The 19,412-nt window shown below is 45.8% G+C and overlaps 1 protein-coding gene across 14 annotated transcripts in view; it reads left to right on the forward strand.

The window, feature by feature from the left end:
• LOC118386441 (dedicator of cytokinesis protein 9-like) overlaps window positions 1-19,412 on the forward strand; it is a 195,835-nt gene that overhangs the window by 156,424 nt on the left and 19,999 nt on the right. For 9 of the 14 annotated variants that reach the window (XR_008140215.1, XM_052523007.1, XM_052523015.1 and 6 more), the window contains exons 31-42: window positions 4,291-4,469; window positions 4,570-4,686; window positions 7,026-7,140; window positions 7,256-7,389; window positions 10,986-11,100; window positions 11,342-11,408; window positions 11,549-11,596; window positions 13,425-13,564; window positions 14,511-14,626; window positions 14,917-15,054; window positions 15,159-15,341; window positions 19,288-19,401. Coding sequence is in view for 13 of the 14 variants with exons in the window: in XM_052523007.1 (XP_052378967.1) it covers window positions 4,291-4,469; window positions 4,570-4,686; window positions 7,026-7,140; window positions 7,256-7,389; window positions 10,986-11,100; window positions 11,342-11,408; window positions 11,549-11,596; window positions 13,425-13,564; window positions 14,511-14,626; window positions 14,917-15,054; window positions 15,159-15,341; window positions 19,288-19,401 (1,466 nt within the window). In the remaining variant the exon portion in view is untranslated. Of the gene's footprint in view, window positions 1-4,290; window positions 4,470-4,569; window positions 4,687-7,025; window positions 7,141-7,255; window positions 7,390-10,985; window positions 11,101-11,341; window positions 11,409-11,548; window positions 11,597-13,424; window positions 13,565-13,940; window positions 13,985-14,510; window positions 14,627-14,916; window positions 15,055-15,158; window positions 15,342-19,287; window positions 19,402-19,412 lie in introns of all 14 variants that reach the window. The other 5 variants (XM_052523016.1, XM_052523010.1, XM_052523011.1 and 2 more) reach the window with 2 other exon arrangements.

The following is a 19,412-nucleotide window of genomic DNA, read 5'->3' on the forward strand; positions in this document are numbered from 1 at the left end:
ACCCCTACCGATACTGTCCTGATAGAACACTACCTATACTGTCCTGATAGAACACTACCTATACTGTCCTGATAGACCCCTACCTATACTGTCCTGATAGACCCCTACCTATACTGTCCTGATAGACCCCTACCTATACTGTCCTGATAGAACACTACCTATACTGTCCTGATAGAACACTACCTATACTGTCCTGATAGAACACTACCTATACTGTCCTGATAGAACACTACCTATACTGTTCTGATAGACCTATACTGTCCTGATAGAACACTACCTATACTGTCCTGATAGAACACTACCTATACTGTCCTGATAGACCTATACTGTCCTGATAGAACACTACCTATACTGTCCTGATAGAACACTACCTATACTGTCCTGATCATCACTACCTATACTGTCCTGATAGACCTATACTGTCCTGATAGAACACTACCTATACTGTCCTGATAGAACACTACCTATACTGTCCTGATAGAACACTACCTATACTGTCCTGATAGACCCTACCTATACTGTCCTGATAGACACTACCTATACTGTCCTGATAGACCCCTACCTATACTGTCCTGATAGACCCCTACCTATACTGTCCTGATAGAACACTACCTATACTGTCCTGATAGACCCTACCTATACTGTCCTGATAGAACACTACCTATACTGTCCTGATAGAACACTACCTATACTGTCCTGATAGAACACTACCTATACTGTCCTGATAGAACACTACCTATACTGTTCTGATAGACCTATACTGTCCTGATAGAACACTACCTATACTGTCCTGATAGACCACTACCTATACTGTTCTGATAGAACACTACCTATACTGTCCTGATAGACCCTACCTATACTGTCCTGATAGAACACTACCTATACTGTCCTGATAGAACACTACCTATACTGTCCTGATAGAACACTACCTATACTGTTCTGATAGACCTATACTGTTCTGATAGAACACTACCTATACTGTCCTGATAGAACACTACCTATACTGTCCTGATAGAACACTACCTATACTGTCCTGATAGAACACTACGTATACTGTTCTGATAGACCTATACTGTCCTTATAGACCCCTACCTATACTGTCCTGATAGACCCTTACCTATACTGTCCTGATAGACCTATACTGTCCTTATAGACCCCTACCTATACTGTCCTGATAGACCTATACTGTCCTGATAGACCTATAATGTCCTGATAGACCTATACTGTCCTTATAGACCCCTACCTATACTGTCCTGATAGACCCTTACCTATACTGTCCTGATAGACCTATAATGTCCTGATAGACCTATACTGTCCTGATAGACCTATAATGTCCTGATAGACCTATACTGTCCTGATAGACCTATACTGTCCTGATAGACCTATACTGTCCTGATAGACCTATACTGTCCTGATAGAACACTACTGTCCTGATAGAACACTACCTATACTGTCCTGATAGAACACTACCTATACTGTCCTGATAGACCTATACTGTCCTGATAGAACACTACCTATACTGTCCTGATAGACCCCTACCTATACTGTCCTGATAGAACACTACCTATACTGTCCTGATAGACCCTTACCTATACTGTCCTGATAGACCCCTACCTATACTGTCCTGATAGACCCCTACCTATACTGTCCTGATAGACCTATACTGTCCTTATAGACCCCTACCTATACTGTCCTGATAGACCCTTACCTATACTGTCCTGATAGACCTATACTGTCCTTATAGACCCCTACCTATACTGTCCTGATAGACCCTTACCTATACTGTCCTGATAGACCTATAATGTCCTGATAGACCTATACTGTCCTGATAGACCTATACTGTCCTTATAGACCCCTACCTATACTGTCCTGATAGACCCTTACCTATACTGTCCTGATAGACCTATAATGTCCTGATAGACCTATACTGTCCTGATAGACCTATACTGTCCTGATAGACCTATACTGTCCTGATAGACCTATACTGTCCTGATAGACCTATACTGTCCTGATAGACCTATACTGTCCTGATAGAACACTACCTATACTGTCCTGATAGAACACTACCTATACTGTCCTGATAGACCTATACTGTCCTGATAGAACACTACCTATACTGTCCTGATAGAACACTACCTATACTGTCCTGATAGACCCCTACCTATACTGTCCTGATAGACCCCTACCTATACTGTCCTGATAGAACACTACCTATACTGTCCTGATAGACCCTTACCTATACTGTCCTGATAGACCCCTACCTATACTGTCCTGATAGACCCCTACCTATACTGTCCTGATAGACCTATACTGTCCTTATAGACCCCTACCTATACTGTCCTGATAGACCCTTACCTATACTGTCCTGATAGACCTATAATGTCCTGATAGACCTATAATGTCCTGATAGACCTATACTGTCCTTATAGACCCCTACCTATACTGTCCTGATAGACCCTTACCTATACTGTCCTGATAGACCTATAATGTCCTGATAGACCTATACTGTCCTGATAGACCTATAATGTCCTGATAGACCTATACTGTCCTGATAGACCTATACTGTCCTGATAGACCTATACTGTCCTGATAGAACACTACTGTCCTGATAGAACACTACCTATACTGTCCTGATAGACCTATACTGTCCTGATAGAACACTACCTATACTGTCCTGATAGACCCTACCTATACTGTCCTGATAGACCCTACCTATACTGTCCTGATAGAACACTACCTATACTGTCCTGATAGACCCCTACCTATACTGTCCTGATAGACCCCTACCTATACTGTCCTGATAGACCTATACTGTCCTTATAGACCCCTACCTATACTGTCCTGATAGACCCTTACCTATACTGTCCTGATAGACCTATACTGTCCTTATAGACCCCTACCTATACTGTCCTGATAGACCCTTACCTATACTGTCCTGATAGACCTATAATGTCCTGATAGACCTATACTGTCCTGATAGACCTATACTGTCCTTATAGACCCCTACCTATACTGTCCTGATAGACCCTTACCTATACTGTCCTGATAGACCTATACTGTCCTGATAGACCTATACTGTCCTGATAGACCTATACTGTCCTGATAGACCTATACTGTCCTGATAGACCTATACTGTCCTGATAGACCTATAATGTCCTGATAGACCTATACTGTCCTTAAAGACCCCTACCTATACTGTCCTGATAGACCCTTACCTATACTGTCCTGATAGACCTATACTGTCCTTATAGACCCCTACCTATACTGTCCTGATAGACCTATACTGTCCTTATAGACCCCTACCTATACTGTCCTGATAGACCTATACTGTCCTGATAGACCTATACTGTCCTTATAGACCCCTACCTATACTGTCCTGATAGACCTATACTGTCCTTATAGACCCCTACCTATACTGTCCTGATAGACCTATACTGTCCTTATAGACCCCTACCTATACTGTCCTGATAGACCCTTACCTATACTGTCCTGATAGACCCCTACCTATACTGTCCTGATAGACTCTTACATATACTGTTCTGATAGACCTATACTGTCTTGATAGACCCTTACCTATACTGTTCTGATAGACCTATACTGTCTTGATAGACCCTTACCTATACTGTTCTGATAGACCTATACTGTCTTGATAGACCCTTACCTATACTGTCCTGATAGACCTATACTGACTGTCCTTAAAGACCCCTACCTATCATTTAGGGAGTGAGGGAGGGAGAGGGTGAGGGAGAGGGAGAATTGTTTGGGCCTCAAATAGTTGTTATTTCTTTGGAATGTGTGACTATAGCAGTAGGTTTGTCTCTGAGGCGTTGGAACCAGTCTGTTTAAGGTCAAACGTCGGCTCTGGCAAACATCAACTCAGTGCTTCAGTTCAAACATCAACTCAGTGCTTCAGTTCAAACATCAACTCAGTGCTTCAGTTCAAACATCAACTCAGTGCTTCAGTTCAAACATCAGTTCCGTGCTTCAGTTCAAACATCAACTCAGTGCTTCAGTTCAAACATCAGTTCCGTGCTTCAGTTCAAACATCAACTCAGTGCTTCAGTTCAAACATCAACTCAGTGCTTCAGTTCAAACATCAGTTCCGTGCTTCAGTTCAAACATCAACTCAGTGCTTCAGTTCAAACATCAACTCAGTGCTTCAGTTCAAACATCAACTCAGTGCTTCAGTTCAAACATCAGCTCAGTGCTGCGGTTGTGTTGTTGTTTACATCATAGCAGATTGTTCAGATCGTCTTTCTAACGTCCATCTCCTGTTTGTCCTCCGCTCAGACCTCCAGTTGGACTACTCGCTGACAGACGACTTCTGTAAGAACCACTTCCTGGTTGGGCTGTTGCTGCGGGAGGTAGGCGGGGCCTTGCAGGAGTTCCGAGAGATCCGTCAGGTATCCATCCACGTGCTCAAGAACCTGATGGTCAAGCACACCTTTGACGAGCGCTACACTTCCAAGGTAAGCAGCCCAGTCATCCCTGTCTCTTTCCTCTCTAGTCATTTAGAAATTCCTCGTAAGGGTAAAGGAAGTTGATTTAATCCGATTATCTCTATTTCAGAGCCAGCAGGCTAGGTTGGCCACCCTTTACCTGCCCCTGTTTGGTCTACTCCAGGAGAACGTCCACAGGCTCAACGTGAAGGAAGTTTCCCCATTCACCATCAACTACTCCAACAATGTAAGGCTTCTATCTCGTGGCTGGCTATGACAACAACTCAAATCAACAACGTAAGGCTGCCATCTAGTGGCTGGCTACGACCACAACTCATTATCAACAACGTAAGGCTGCTAACTAGTGGCTGGCTACGACCACAACTCAAATCAACAACGTAAGGCTGCCATCTAGTGGCTGGCTATGACAACAACTCAAATCAACAACATAAGGCTGCCATCTAGTGGCTGGCTACGACCACAACTCAAATCAACAACGTAAGGCTGCCATCTAGTGGCTGGCTATGACAACAACTCAAATCAACAACGTAAGGCTGCCATCTAGTGGCTGGCTATGACAACAACTCAAATCAACAACGTAAGGCTGCCATCTAGTGGCTGGCTACGACCACAACTCAAATTAACAGCGTAAGGCTGCTAACTAGTGGCTGGCTATGACAACAACTCAAATCAACAACGTAAGGCTGCCATCTAGTGGCTGGCTACGACCACAACTCAAATCAACAACGTAAGGCTGCTAACTAGTGGCTGGCTACGACCACAACTCATTATCAACAACGTAAGGCTGCTAACTAGTGGCTGGCTACGACCACAACTCATTATCAACAACGTAAGGCTGCTAACTAGTGGCTGGCTACGACCACAACTCAAATCAACAACGTAAGGCTGCTAACTAGTGGCTGGCTACGACCACAACTCAAATCAACAACGTAAGGCTGCTAACTAGTGGCTGGCTACGACCACAACTCAAATCAACAGCGTAAGGCTGCTAACTAGTGGCTGGCTACGACCACAACTCAAATCAACAACGTAAGGCTGCTAACTAGTGGCTGGCTATGACCACAACTCAAATCAACAGCGTAAGGCTGCTAACTAGTGGCTGGCTACGACCACAACTCAAATTAACAGCGTAAGGCTGCTAACTAGTGGCTGGCTACGACCACAACTCAAATCAACAGCGTAAGGCTGCTAACTAGTGGCTGGCTACGACCACAACTCAAATCAACAACGTAAGGCTGCTAACTAGTGGCTGGCTACGACCACAACTCAAATCAACAACGTAAGGCTGCTAACTAGTGGCTGGCTACGACCACAACTCAAATCAACAGCGTAAGGCTGCTAACTAGTGGCTGGCTACGACCACAACTCAAATCAACAGCGTCAGGCTGCTAACTAGTGGCTGGCTACGACCACAACTCAAATCAACAGCGTCAGGCTGCTAACTAGTGGCTGGCTACGACCACAACTCAAATCAACAACGTAAGGCTGCTAACTAGTGGCTGGCTACGACCACAACTCAAATCAACAACGTAAGGCTGCTAACTAGTGGCTGGCTACGACCACAACTCAAATTAACAGCGTAAGGCTGCTAACTAGTGGCTGGCTACGACCACAACTCAAATCAACAACGTAAGGCTGCTAACTAGTGGCTGGCTACGACCACAACTCAAATTAACAGCGTAAGGCTGCTAACTAGTGGCTGGCTACGACCACAACTCAAATCAACAGCGTAAGGCTGCTAACTAGTGGCTGGCTACGACCACAACTCAAATCAACAGCGTACGGCTGCTAACTAGTGGCTGGCTACGACCACAACTCAAATCAACAACGTAAGGCTGCTAACTAGTGGCTGGCTACGACCACAACTCAAATCAACAGCGTAAGGCTGCTAACTAGTGGCTGGCTACGACCACAACTCAAATCAACAGCGTCAGGCTGCTAACTAGTGGCTGGCTACGACCACAACTCAAATCAACAGCGTAAGGCTGCTAACTAGTGGCTGGCTACGACCACAACTCAAATCAACAGCGTCAGGCTGCTAACTAGTGGCTGGCTACGACCACAACTCAAATCAACAGCGTCAGGCTGCTAACTAGTGGCTGGCTACGACCACAACTCAAATCAACAACGTAAGGCTGCTAACTAGTGGCTGGCTACGACCACAACTCAAATCAACAGCGTCAGGCTGCTAACTAGTGGCTGGCTACGACCACAACTCAAATCAACAACGTAAGGCTGCTAACTAGTGGCTGGCTACGACCACAACTCAAATCAACAGCGTAAGGCTGCTAACTAGTGGCTGGCTACGACCACAACTCAAATCAACAGCGTCAGGCTGCTAACTAGTGGCTGGCTACGACCACAACTCAAATCAACAGCGTCAGGCTGCTAACTAGTGGCTGGCTACGACCACAACTCAAATCAACAGCGTCAGGCTGCTAACTAGTGGCTGGCTACGACCACAACTCAAATCAACAACGTAAGGCTGCCATCTAGTGGCTGGCTACGACCACACTTCAAATCCCTAACTGTAAAGACTTGACTAATGGTTCATTTTCCTTTCAGAATGGAAGAGATGATCCACTCTTGGGCAACACCGTGATGTTTACGCCTCCGAGGTCCAGTACTTTTTTCGACAACAGTTTGCACAAAGATTTGTTTGGAGTCATCTCTGGCACCGGTGAGATTCAGTGTCCTTTTGGCACCGATGTGAGATTTAACTCATGTTGTCCAGTGGTGATTGAGGGACACAAGGGTCATATATTTAACCATGCTGACGTTTCTATGTTCTTCAGCCTCCCCTCATGCATCCTCTACCCCCAACGTTAACTCTGTCCTCCACACTGACTCCCGGGGCTCCCTAATCAGCACTGACTCTGGAAACAGCCTTCATGAGAAGAGCAACGATAAGAACAACTCTCTGGACAAGGTACCGTGGACTCATACTACAGCCACTGTCATGGACCATTACTTAAAGATGGTCATGTTTACTTATCATTGGTAAAATCACTGCAGGCTGAGATCTGCTTGACATCAGTTACTGAGGGTCGAGCCAATGCCTGAGGACTGTAGCACATGGCTACTGCAGTGATGTTAGTCTGTTAGTGTTAGTCTGTTCGTGTTAGTCTGTTCGTGTTAGTCTGTTAGTATTAGTCTGTTAGTGGTAGTCTGTTAGTGTTAGTCTGTTTTTCTGTTAGTGTTAGTCTGTTAGTGGTAGTCTGTTATTCTGTTAGTCTGTTAGTGGTAGTCTGTTAGTCTGTTAGTGGTAGTCTGTTAGTCTGTTTTTCTGTTAGTATTAGTCTGTTAGTGTTAGTCTGTTTTTCTGTTAGTATTAGTCTGTTAGTGGTAGTCTGTTAGTCTGTTAGTGTTAGTCTGTTTTTCTGTTAGTATTAGTCTGTTAGTGGTAGTCTGTTAGTCTGTTAGTGGTAGTCTGTTAGTGGTAGTCTGTTAGTGTTAGTCTGTTAGTCTGTTAGTGGTAGTCTGTTAGTCTAATTAGGCTAGAAATATATTTGGGTGGGGTCAATACGAGTTTCAGCAGCTATTTAGTTGGTCAGATTTAGGCCACAGATTTATTTGAGGATTTTCCATGCATCGTTTTCAGTATTTTCACAGACAGACACATGAGAAGTACACCTGTTAAGCTTCTCCATCCACCTACCCACTACTGCTGCTGGCAGAAGGAGAATTTCAGGTGGAGACACTCTGCCAATATGCTACGCTTATTTTCCGAACCCGAGAACTCCATTCGCTCCAAACGCGCCACCATGGACTTTATGGCTCACTGTCCCCCACCACTCCACTCCAAGTACAGAATTAGAATAAACATCCCTCACCCTTACCTTCTCCCCTTCCTCCCAAAAGTGTCCTGTGTGTGTGAGTGTGTGTTTTAGTCTTTGCCGAGGTCCTTTCTTTGCCAGGAGGATGATACACAGTTTAATCTCTGGTGCCATGAAGCACAGCTACTGCTTTCTGGTTTTCTGTAGGAGTGACACTGAAGCATGCAACCTGGCTGGAGTCTCTTCATTTCTGATCTCCCTCATGTGTGCCGTGTGTCTTTTTTTAGCTGTAAGAGTTATAGAGGATTGTTCTCAGAACTCTAGAACTTAGGGCTGGCACGGTTACCGTTTACGGATTCTCAACAACACAATGAAACGTTGTTGCTCCTTGCTGAAACAAGACAGGCGTTGTTTGAGAACAAGTTTTCGTGGTAGCCTAGGCAACGCCCTTCCTCCTCCATGCAGAAAGCACACATAGACATATGCCGTCAGGAGCTGAGGAAAAGGAGAACATTTGATTGGTTATAACGGTGACCACGGTGACTGTCACAAGCCCTGTACAGTATGTACTGAGGAGGTCCTCTTTCTTTGTGTTATGTTTCTGTCTGTTCTTTTCACCGTTTTCTTCATGAATGATAGTCTGAGGAGACAGTTAGTCAGAAAGGGAAAGAAAGACAATGTAATATCTGCTTCATTTTTAAGCCACGAATGACATCCATCTACGATATAGACTGTCTTTCATAAATAATTAGTGAAAATGATCACCTACTGTGTTAAGTTTTCAGACTGGGTGTACTGAACATTACGGACACATGCTCTTTTCATGGCATAGACTGACCAGGTGGATCCAGGGGAAAGCTATGATCTCTAATTGATGTCACTTATTAAATCCTCTTCAATCAGTATAGATGAAGGTGAGGAGGCAGGTTACAGGAGGATTTATAAGCCTTAAGAAAATTGTAGACATGGATTGTGTATGTGTGCCATTCAGAGGATGAATGGGCAAGACAAAATATTTAAGTGCATTTGAATGGGGTTTGGTAGTAGGTGCCAGGCGCACGACTTTATGTCAAGAACTGCAATGCTGCTGGGGTTTTCATGCTCAAAAGGTTCCTGTCTGTATCAAAAATGGTCCACCACCCAAAGGACATTCAATTAACTTGACACAATTGTGGGAAGCAGTGGAGTCAACATGGGCCAGTGTCCCCGTGGAAATATTTCGACACATTGTAGAGTCCATGCGCCAACGAATGAAGGCTGTTCTGAGGGCAAAAGGGTGGAGGTAACTCAATATTAGGAAGGTGTTCCTAATGTTTGGTATAATCAGTGAATATGGCAGCTAAGTTTAGCCTTTAACTATCTCTGTCAACAAGATATGGCTTCAGTCTGTTAGCTCTGCTCTACACTAACTCACCGCTGGTAAAGGAGGACGCTGTATTTTCCCACGCTATGGTAGATCTGCTACTCCACTGCTTCCTGCTCTCTGTCCCGGCTTGGAGAGTGCTTTGTTTTTTTTGTTTTTTTTTACATTTATTTTATTTTTTACCCCGTTTTCTCACCAATTTCGTGGTATCCAATTGTTTAGTAGCTACTATCTTGTCTCATCGCTACAACTCCCGTACGGGCTCGGGAGAGACAAAGGTTGAAGGTCATGCATCCTCCGATACACAACCCAACCAAGCCGCTGGAGAGTGCTTTGTTGATTCCCACTTCCTGCTCTCTGTCCCGGCTTGGAGAGTGCTTTGTTGATTCCCACTTCCTGCTCACTGTCCCGGCTTGGAGAGTGCTTTGTTGATTCCCACTTCCTGCTCTCTGTCCCGGCTTGGAGAGTGCTTTGTTGATTCCCACTTCCTGCTCTCTGTCCCGGCTTGGAGAATGCTTTGTTGATTCCCGCTTCCTGCTCTCTGTCCCGGCTTGGAGAATGCTTTGTTGATTCCCACTTCCTGCTCTCTGTCCCGGCTTGGAGAGTGCTTTGTTGATTCCCACTTCCTGCTCTCTGTCCCGGCTTGGAGAGTGCTTTGTTGATTCCCACTTCCTGCTCTCTGTCCCAGCTTGGAGAGTGCTTTGTTGATTCCCACTTCCTGCTCTCTGTCCCGGCTTGGATAGTGATTAAGCCCTGCACGTACAACTGATCTGACAATCTCCCCCGCATCTAGAGCCCAGAAGGGCCTGAGTGACTGACTCCATTAGTCAGTTAGGCACCATGAGTACCCTGTGCTTGCTGCCAGCCATTACAGTAGGCTTACCTACTTATGAGTGCATCATATGAATGTAAATGTATAGGAGATAGATGCACTGAAAGGTACTTTAGTATTACATCATCAGAAATAGATGTACTGAAGGTACTTTAGTATTACATCATCAGAAATAGATGTACTGAAGGTACTTTAGTATTACATCATCAGAAATAGATGTACTGAAGGTACTTTAGTATTACATCATCAGAAATAGATGTACTGAAGGTACTTTAGTATTACATCATCAGAAATAGATCATTGAACTGATCATGTAATATTAACGTTTAAGGTACAGAAATCAGCATTCAAATTTCTTTAGTATCTTATTTTTTCCTACCCTTTTTGCCTTATAAAACATATACAGATGACCATACATTAAGAACAACAACATGATACATTTGAACAACAAGCACAAATCTCCCAATAGCATTACTGTTCTGAATAGAGCAGTACCACAGGTTGTCAGTAGCGAGTGTTGTAGTGTAATTTAGCTGATCTCTGACCTCCCTCAGAACCAGCCAGCGGCAGCTCTGAGCAGCAGCCCGCTGCGTTGTGACAAGCTGGACCAGGCTGAGATCAAGAGCCTGCTCATGTGCTTCCTCCACGTCCTCAAGAGCATGTCTGAGGGTAAGACTTCACCGCTCTCTACTCAAGCATTTGATTTTGAATTTGATTCTTTTGGGGGAGGGATATCCTTAGTGAACTGTGTATTCCTACAGCCAGTAGTTTTCCTCAGGGCTGTGTCCTAAATGACACCCTATTCCCTATTTCGTGCACTACTTTTGTTTAACAAGGGCCCATAGGGTACTTTAGGATACAGGGGACCATGTAGGAGACGCATATAACCCTTCCCCTCTCCTTCGTTCAGATGCTCTGTTTACCTACTGGAACAAGGCCTCGTCTACTGAGCTCATGGACTTCTTCACTCTCGTAGAGTAAGCATCGGACTGTCAGCTTAACCTTGTCATTGTCCCCATGCTACTTTATACCATTTTACTGTATAGATTGAGTATGTTTAAGCATCTTTTTATTAGCCGCAATGAGTAACAATGAGTCTAATGCTTTTTGTCTCCAGAGTGTGTCTCCATCAATTCAGATATATAGGAAAGAGATGCATCGCAAGGTAATGTTGCTGTCCGAAAGGTTCAATTGAAGCTTTTATGTAAAAACCTGTAGATGAGACTAAATGACTTCATTAATACACCATTTGTTGATAGTTATCGTGTTGAAAATGTTGCTGTTTTAATGTCAGTGTGAATATTGTCCAAGCCATTTTAACGTGATAGTACACCACAAGCTGTTCCATATCTACTGAAGATGCTGTGAATGTTTTCCATATCTACTGAAGATGCTGTGAATGTTTTCTAGTAGCACCTGAGATCGTTTGAATGACACAACCATTGCTTGATGTCGTTAGTGATAGGTCTAAAATATTACCCGTGTGTGGCTTGGTTTGTTGAGTTGTATTACCGTTGTGTGTAAAGTAAAGGCCCTCAAACACAACAGAATATATACCACACACCACCCAGTACGCTCATATTTACCTTTGTGTGTAAAGTAAAGGCCCTCAAACACAACAGAATATATACCACACACCACCCAGTACGCTCATATTTACCTTTGGACTGGACTCTGGCACACACTTTCTCTGTGAGAGCTCTTTCCTGATGGCTCTCCTATCTCTCTGACCATCACCACTGTCTGTTTATCTGTTTACTTTAATGCTGGCAAGTTTAATATAGTAAATTAAACAAACATGGCTCCTGCCCCCTCCTGCTTGGGTAAGACTACAAATGGAATTAACTCTCCTATACTAAAAGCATGTTTTCTTCTCTCTTTTCTGATTGGCCGTTTTATAACGCCACACCACTTTGATTGGCCATGTAATTGCACCACACAACTATAACCTGCCGTGAACTTCCCCCTTCTACTGTGTCTCTTTCATAGTCACGTGCATGAGTTGGCTTCTGTTGCTACTAACTGCTATAGTGCTGCTCTAGTAGTGTCTGCTTCTCTGGATCACCTCACAACCGGACTTATCAACACTGAATCAAGATTGTTTAGATGATCAGAAATACACTGAATGCACAAAACATTAAGAACACCTGCTCTTTCCATGACATCGACTGTTCAGGTGAAAGCTATGATCCCTTATTGATGTAACTTGTTAAATCCACTTCCTATCAGTGTAGATGAAGTGGAGGAGACAGGTTAAAGGAGGATTTTTAAGCCTTGTGGCAATTGAGACATGGATTGTGTATGTGTGCCATTCAGAGGGTGAATTTGCAAGACAAAAGATGTAACTGTCTTTGAACAGGGTATGGTAGTAGGTGCCAGGCGCACCGGTTTGTGTCAAGAACGGCAATGCTGCTTGGTTTTTCACACTCAACAGTTTCCTGTGTGTATCAAGAATGTACCACCACCTAAAGGACATCCAGACAACTTGACAACTGTGGGAAGCATTGGAGTCAAAAATGGGCCAGCATCCCTGTGGAACACTTTGGACACCTTGTAGAGTCCATGCCCTGACGAATTGAGACAGTTTTGAGGGCAAAAGGGGGTGTAACTCAATATTAGGAAGGTGTTCCTAATGTTTTGTACACCCAGTGTAGAAAGAATAGTCGTGTGTCAAATTAGCCTCAAAATGCTCCTAACATACCTAAAGCAGACATTCCTATGGACTTTATTTTCTCTTTGGCCCTATTTCTAGCCTGGGAGACAGTTTATGATTCAGACAACCTTAAACAGGAACTGATCTGGCTACCAGGCTATACAGTATTTCCATCTATTTTATGATCAATAGAATAGTTAGGTATGTGTAAATATCCATTCTAACCTGCTAGACTAACCCTGGCCCTGGTATGTGTGATATCCATTCTAACCTGCTTGACTAACCCTGGTCCTGCGGGTAGTGGGCCAGTTGTCTTAACAGTTTCCTGTTTCCTCATCAGGAGCCAGGAAGGGGTGGGACCCATAGCAGCACATGAGCGGAAGTCTCAGACTTTGCCTGTGTCCCGTAACAGGGCGGGAATGATGCATGCCCGCTTACAGCAACTCAACAGCCTGGATAACTCATACACTTTTAACCACAGTAAGTGTCCCCAATCACCCGCCTCTTAACCATAGGCCCCTCCCTCTGTAGTCAGTCACCTCATCATCACCATCATCATCATCATGTGTGCCACACCCACGTCCAAAGTCAGCCGTTCCTGAGCCATTTCTCCATGGATGTGGTGGTTTTGAGTGAACAAACGTGAAGGGTTTTATCCTAGAAAGTATATGACCCCTCGGGGGTCAACACACATCCAGTCGCCACGGGATATGTGTTGAAGGGTTGGTTTTAATCAGGACCAAGTTCACTGCTGTAACCGTTGTATTGACTTCACCAAAAGCAAAAGAGATTCAGCTCTATAGCAAGTATCTTACTTGATTCCCTTTTAATGAAGTGAATTTCTTTGTGTTTTCAGTGTAAGAAAGATTTCAAGTGTTCTTGGAATATCTGTAGACCATGGTAAGAATGTATCAGGTCAACGACAGGCAGCTTACAGACTATTAGCTCTGTTCATCTGGTTGAATTAAGAGCATGCCATTTTAGCTGAGAATGAGCCCTTTTAAACCCTCTGTTCCCTCTGCCCTGTTCATTTCTGTTCCCTTCGTAACTCATTTCATTGTATTCAAACCTCTGAAGTTAAATGTGTTTGTTTTCAACTCAACTGAATATTATTTCCTCCTCTTAAGCAGTTTTTTTTTTTTTTGCCTTGATACTAATAATTGCTATTCTTTCAGACTGTATTGTGATGATTACTCACAAGAGGGCATCTATGCAGCCCTGACTCAGAGTCATCCCAAATGGCACCCCATTCCCTATATGGTGCACTACTTTTGACCAAAGCCCTATGCGCCCTGTTAAAAAAAAAAAGAAGTAGTGCACTAAATAGAGATTAGGGTGCCGTTTGAGATGCAACCAGAGCAGTACAGGAGCGTATTGTAGGGGTGATGTGAGAGAGCTTCAGCAGTGTGGTGTGTGTCCTCTGCAGCCTATAGCCACTCTGATGCTGACGTGCTGAACCAATCGGTTCTGGAGGCTAACATCGCTACGGAGGTCTGCCTCACCGTGCTGGACACTCTCAGCATCTTCATCATGGGATTCAAGGTACACTCCTAACTGCTATGATAAGTGATCCTCAACATGTAAAACGCACCACCTTCCTTGTTTGTTATGTGATTATGTTATCTAAGAAACTTGAAACTCCCTCTTCAGCTTTGCCTTACCAATCATTGACAAGAACCCCCTCCTGCTTGTCTACATACATGCATTTGATCTATGTTGTTGGTGATTTCATTTGATATTTCATCCTTTTTCTACTTCTTACTTGATGTTTTCTGTTAGTGTCAATCTCTGGCTTTTGAAGTTTCTAACTGTCTGTCCTCGTATGTTGTCAGACCCAACTCTGTTCGGACCATGGCCACAACCCGCTCATGAAGAAGGTGTTTGAGGTGCACCTCTGCTTCCTACAAATCAACCAATCTGAGACAGCCCTCAAGCAGGTCTTCACCTCGCTGCGCACCTTCATCTACAAGGTGAGGAGGCCATTGGTTCTTAACAGTTCACAGTAGTCAAGTGTTTTTCTCTCCCTCTCTTAACCGTGCCGACTATCTAATCATCACTGTGTGTCTGTTTCCAGTTCCCCTGCACCTTCTTCGAGGGCCGAGCGGACATGTGTGCTTCGTTCTGCTACGAGATCCTGAAGTGCTGTAACTCGAAGCTGAGCTCCATCCGCAGCGACGCCGCCCACCTCCTCTACTTCCTCATGAAGAGTAACTTTGACTACACAGGACGCAAGTCCTTCGTCCGCACTCACCTACAGGTGAGAGAGAGATGAGAGGGGGGTTACCCTCTACATGCTGATCCATTTGTCTCCTCAGAACGTCTCTATGTAGAAGAACAGTCTATGGAACTCTCCTAAAGAGTGGTTTGTCTGATGGTTATGGGAGTAGTGTGTTATAGACGTGATGGTTATGGGAGTAGTTTGTTATTGACCTGATGGTTATGGGAGTAGTTTGTTATTGACCTGATGGTTATGGGAGTAGTTTGTTATTGACGTGATGGTTATGGGTTATGGGAGTAGTGTTTTATAGACGTGATGGTTATGGGAGTAGTTTGTTATAGACGTGATGGTTATGGGAGTAGTTTGTTATTGACCTGATGGTTATGGGAGTAGTGTGTTATTGACGTTGGTTATGGGAGTAGATTGATGATGGTTATGGGAGTAGTTTGTTATTGACCTGATGGTTAAGTGCACCTGTGGTTATGGGAGTTGTGTTATTGACGTGATGGTTATGGGAGTAGTTTGTTATTGACATGTTCTTTAATGAATGGGAAATGACGATGGTTATGGGAGTAGTGTGTTATAGACATGGTTAAATAACTGGTTATACAATGGGACAAAACAAAATGGTTATGGGAGTAGTTTGTTATTGACCTGATGGTTACGTGATGGTTATGGGAGTAGTTTGTTATTGACGTGGTTAAACCTAGAATGAGAGTACAGCCTATCTGTTCTTTAATGTGAAACTACACAGAGACAGGAACAATCACCTATCTGGTGAAACTACACAGAGACAGGAACAATCACCCACGAAATACAACGCGAAACCAGGCTACCTAAATACGGTTCCCAATCAGAGATAACGAGAATCACCTGACTCTGATTGAGAACCGGCTCAGGCAGCCAAGCCCCCATACAACACCCCTACTCAGCCGCAATCCCAATAATACTAAAACCCCAATATGACATAAACCCATGTCACACCCTGGCCTGACCAAATAATAAAGAAAACACAAAATACTGAGACCAAGGCGTGACAGAACCCCCCCCCCAAGGTGCGGACTCCCGGACGCACCTCAAAACCATAGGGAGGGTCCGGGTGGGCGTCTGTCTATGGTGGCGGTTCCGGTTCGGGACGTGGACCCCACTCCATTAATGTCCTAGTTCCTCCCCTTCGCGTCCTGGGATAATCCACCCTCGCCGCCGACCATGACCTAATAGTCCTCACCCAGAACCCCACAGAACTGAGGAGCAGCTCGTGAGGGGCATCTCGAGGGGGGCAGCTCGGGACTGAGGGGGCAGCTCGGGACTGAGGGGGCAGCTCGGGACTGAGGGGCAGCTCGGGACTGAGGGGCAGCTCGGGACTGAGGGGCAGCTCGGGACTGAGGGGCCCACTGAGGGGCAGCTACTGAGGGGCAGCTCGGGACTGAGGGGAAACTGGGACTGGGGCACTCAGGAAACAGCTCGGGAGAGGGGCAGCTCGGGTGAGGGGCAGCCCGAACTGAGGGGCAGCCTGAGGGGCAGCCCGGCTGAGGGGCAGCCCGGAACTGGAAGATTCTGAGGGGCAGCCCGAACTGAGGGGCAGCCCAGTCTGAGAAAGCCCAGCACTGAGAGGAAGCCCAGTACTGAGAGGAAGCCCAGTACTGAGAAGCCCAGTACTGAGAGAAGCTGGCAGGTCTGGAAGAGATCCTGGCTGGCTGGCGGATCTGGAAGATTCTGGTTGACTGGCAGATCTGGAAGAGACTGGTTGACTGGCAGATCTGGAAGAGACTGGTTGACTGGCAGATCTGGAAGAGACTGGTTGACTGGAAGATCTGGAAGAGACTGGTTGACTGGAAGATCTGGAAGATTCAGGTTGACTAGCAGATCAGGAAGATTCTGGTTGACTGGCAGATCTGGTAGAATCTGGTTGACTGGCAGATCTAGAAGATCATGGCTGACTGGCAGATCTAGCTGCTCTATGCAGACTGGCAGATCTGAAAGAGACTGGTTGACTGGCAGCTCTTTGCAGACTGGCAGCTCTGGCTGCTTTATGCAGACTGACAGCTCTGGCTGCTTCATACAGACTGACAGCTCCTTGCAGACTGACAGCTCTGGCTGCGTCATGCAGACTGACAGCTCTGACTGCTCCATGCAGGCTGACAGCACCCTGCAGACTGGCAGCTCTTTGCAGACTGACAGCTCTGGCTGCTTCATGCAGACTGACAGCACCTTGCAGACTGACAGCTCCCTGCAGACTGGCAGCTCAGGCTGCTCCGAACAGGCAGGAGGCTCCGGCAGCGCTGTAGAGGAGGAAGCCTCTGATAGCGCTGAACAGGCGGGAGACTCCGACAGCGCAGGAGGGAAGGAAGGCTCTGATAGCGCTGAACAGACAGGAGACTCCAGTAGCGCAGGAGGGAAGGAAGGCTCTGGCTGTGTTGAACAGGCGAGAGACTCCGACAGCGCAGGAGGGAAGGAAGGCTCTGGCTATGCTGAACAAGCGAGGCGCACAGAAGGCCTGGTGCGTGGTGCTGGAACTGGTGCTACAGGATTGAGGACACGCTCAGGAAGCCTGGTGCGGGGAGCTGCTACCGGAGGACTGGTGTGTGGAGGTGGCTCTGGATAGACCGGACCGTGCAGGCGCACTGGAGCTCTTGAGCACCGAGCCTGCCCAAGCTTACCTGGCTCGATGCCCACTCTAGCCCGGCCAATACGAAGGGCTGGTATGTGCTGCACCTGGCTATGCACCCGCACTGGAAACACTGTGCGCTCCATAGCATAACACGGTGTCTGCCCGGTCTCTCTAGCCCACCGGTGAGCACAGGGATTTTGCACAGGTCTCCTACCTGGCATAGCCATACTCCCATTAAGCCCCCCCCAATAATATTTTTTGGCTGCTTTTCGGGCTTCCAACCGTGCCGCCGTGCTGCCTCCTCATACCAGCCCCTATCCACTTTAGTCGCCTCTATTTCTTCCTTGGGATGGCGATATTCTCCAGGCTGAGCCCAGGGTCCAATTCTCCAAGTGGTGCAGCCTCTCCCACTGCAACTGCTCTTCACGATTAACAGGGAGAGTAGGCTCAGGTCTGACTCCTGACTCAGCCACTCTCTCTCTGCGCCCTCCCCCAATAAATATTTGGGGGTGACTTTCGGTTTTCGCTCTGCGCCGCCGTGTCTTTTTTTCGACTCCATTCGCCTATAGCCCTCTTCACACTGCTCCAGCGAATCCCAGGCGGGCTCCGGCATTCTCTCTGGGTCGGCCGCCCACCTGTTTATTTCTTCCCACGTCGTATACTCCATGCCTCTGCTGTCCATAACGTCCTCCCTTCGCTGTTCAAGCTGTCGCTGCCTGTTAACACGCTGCTCGGTCCGTGTGTGGTGGGTGATTCTGTAACGGGATATGGGAGTAGTGTGTTATTGATGTGATAGTTATGGGAGTAGTTTTTTATTGACGTGATGGTTATGGGAGTAGTTTGTTATAGACGTGATGGTTATGGGAGTAGTTTTTTATTGACGTGATGGTTATGGGAGTAGTTTGTTATAGACGTGATGGTTATGGGAGTAGTTTGTTATAGACGTGATGGTTATGGGAGTAGTGTGTTATAGACGTGATGGTTATGGGAGTAGTTTGTTATAGACGTGATGGTTATGGGAGTAGTTTGTTATAGACGTGATGGTTATGGGAGTAGTGTGTTATAGACGTGATGGTTATGGGAGTAGTTTGTTATTGATCTGATGGTTATGGGAGTAGTTTGTTATTGACGTGATGGTTATGGGAGTAGTGTGTTATAGACGTGATGGTTATGGGAGTAGTTTGTTATTGACGTGATGGTTATGGGAGTAGTTTGTTATTGACGTGATGGTTATGGGAGTAGTTTGTTATTGACGTGATGGTTATGGGAGTAGTTTGTTATTGACGTGATGGTTATGGGAGTAGTTTGTTATTGACGTGATGGTTATGGGAGTAGTTTGTTATTGACGCGTGCAACTTCCGCCATCTCGCTCAGGTGGTGATCGCCGTCAGTCAGCTGATTGCTGACGTCATCGGTATCGGAGGAACCCGCTTCCAGCAGTCCCTGTCCATCATCAACAACTGTGCCAACGGTGACAAGACAATCAAGGTCAGAACCCG

This window comes from Oncorhynchus keta, chromosome 7 (genome assembly GCF_023373465.1).
Source record: "Oncorhynchus keta strain PuntledgeMale-10-30-2019 chromosome 7, Oket_V2, whole genome shotgun sequence".
NCBI lineage: Eukaryota > Metazoa > Chordata > Actinopteri > Salmoniformes > Salmonidae > Oncorhynchus > Oncorhynchus keta.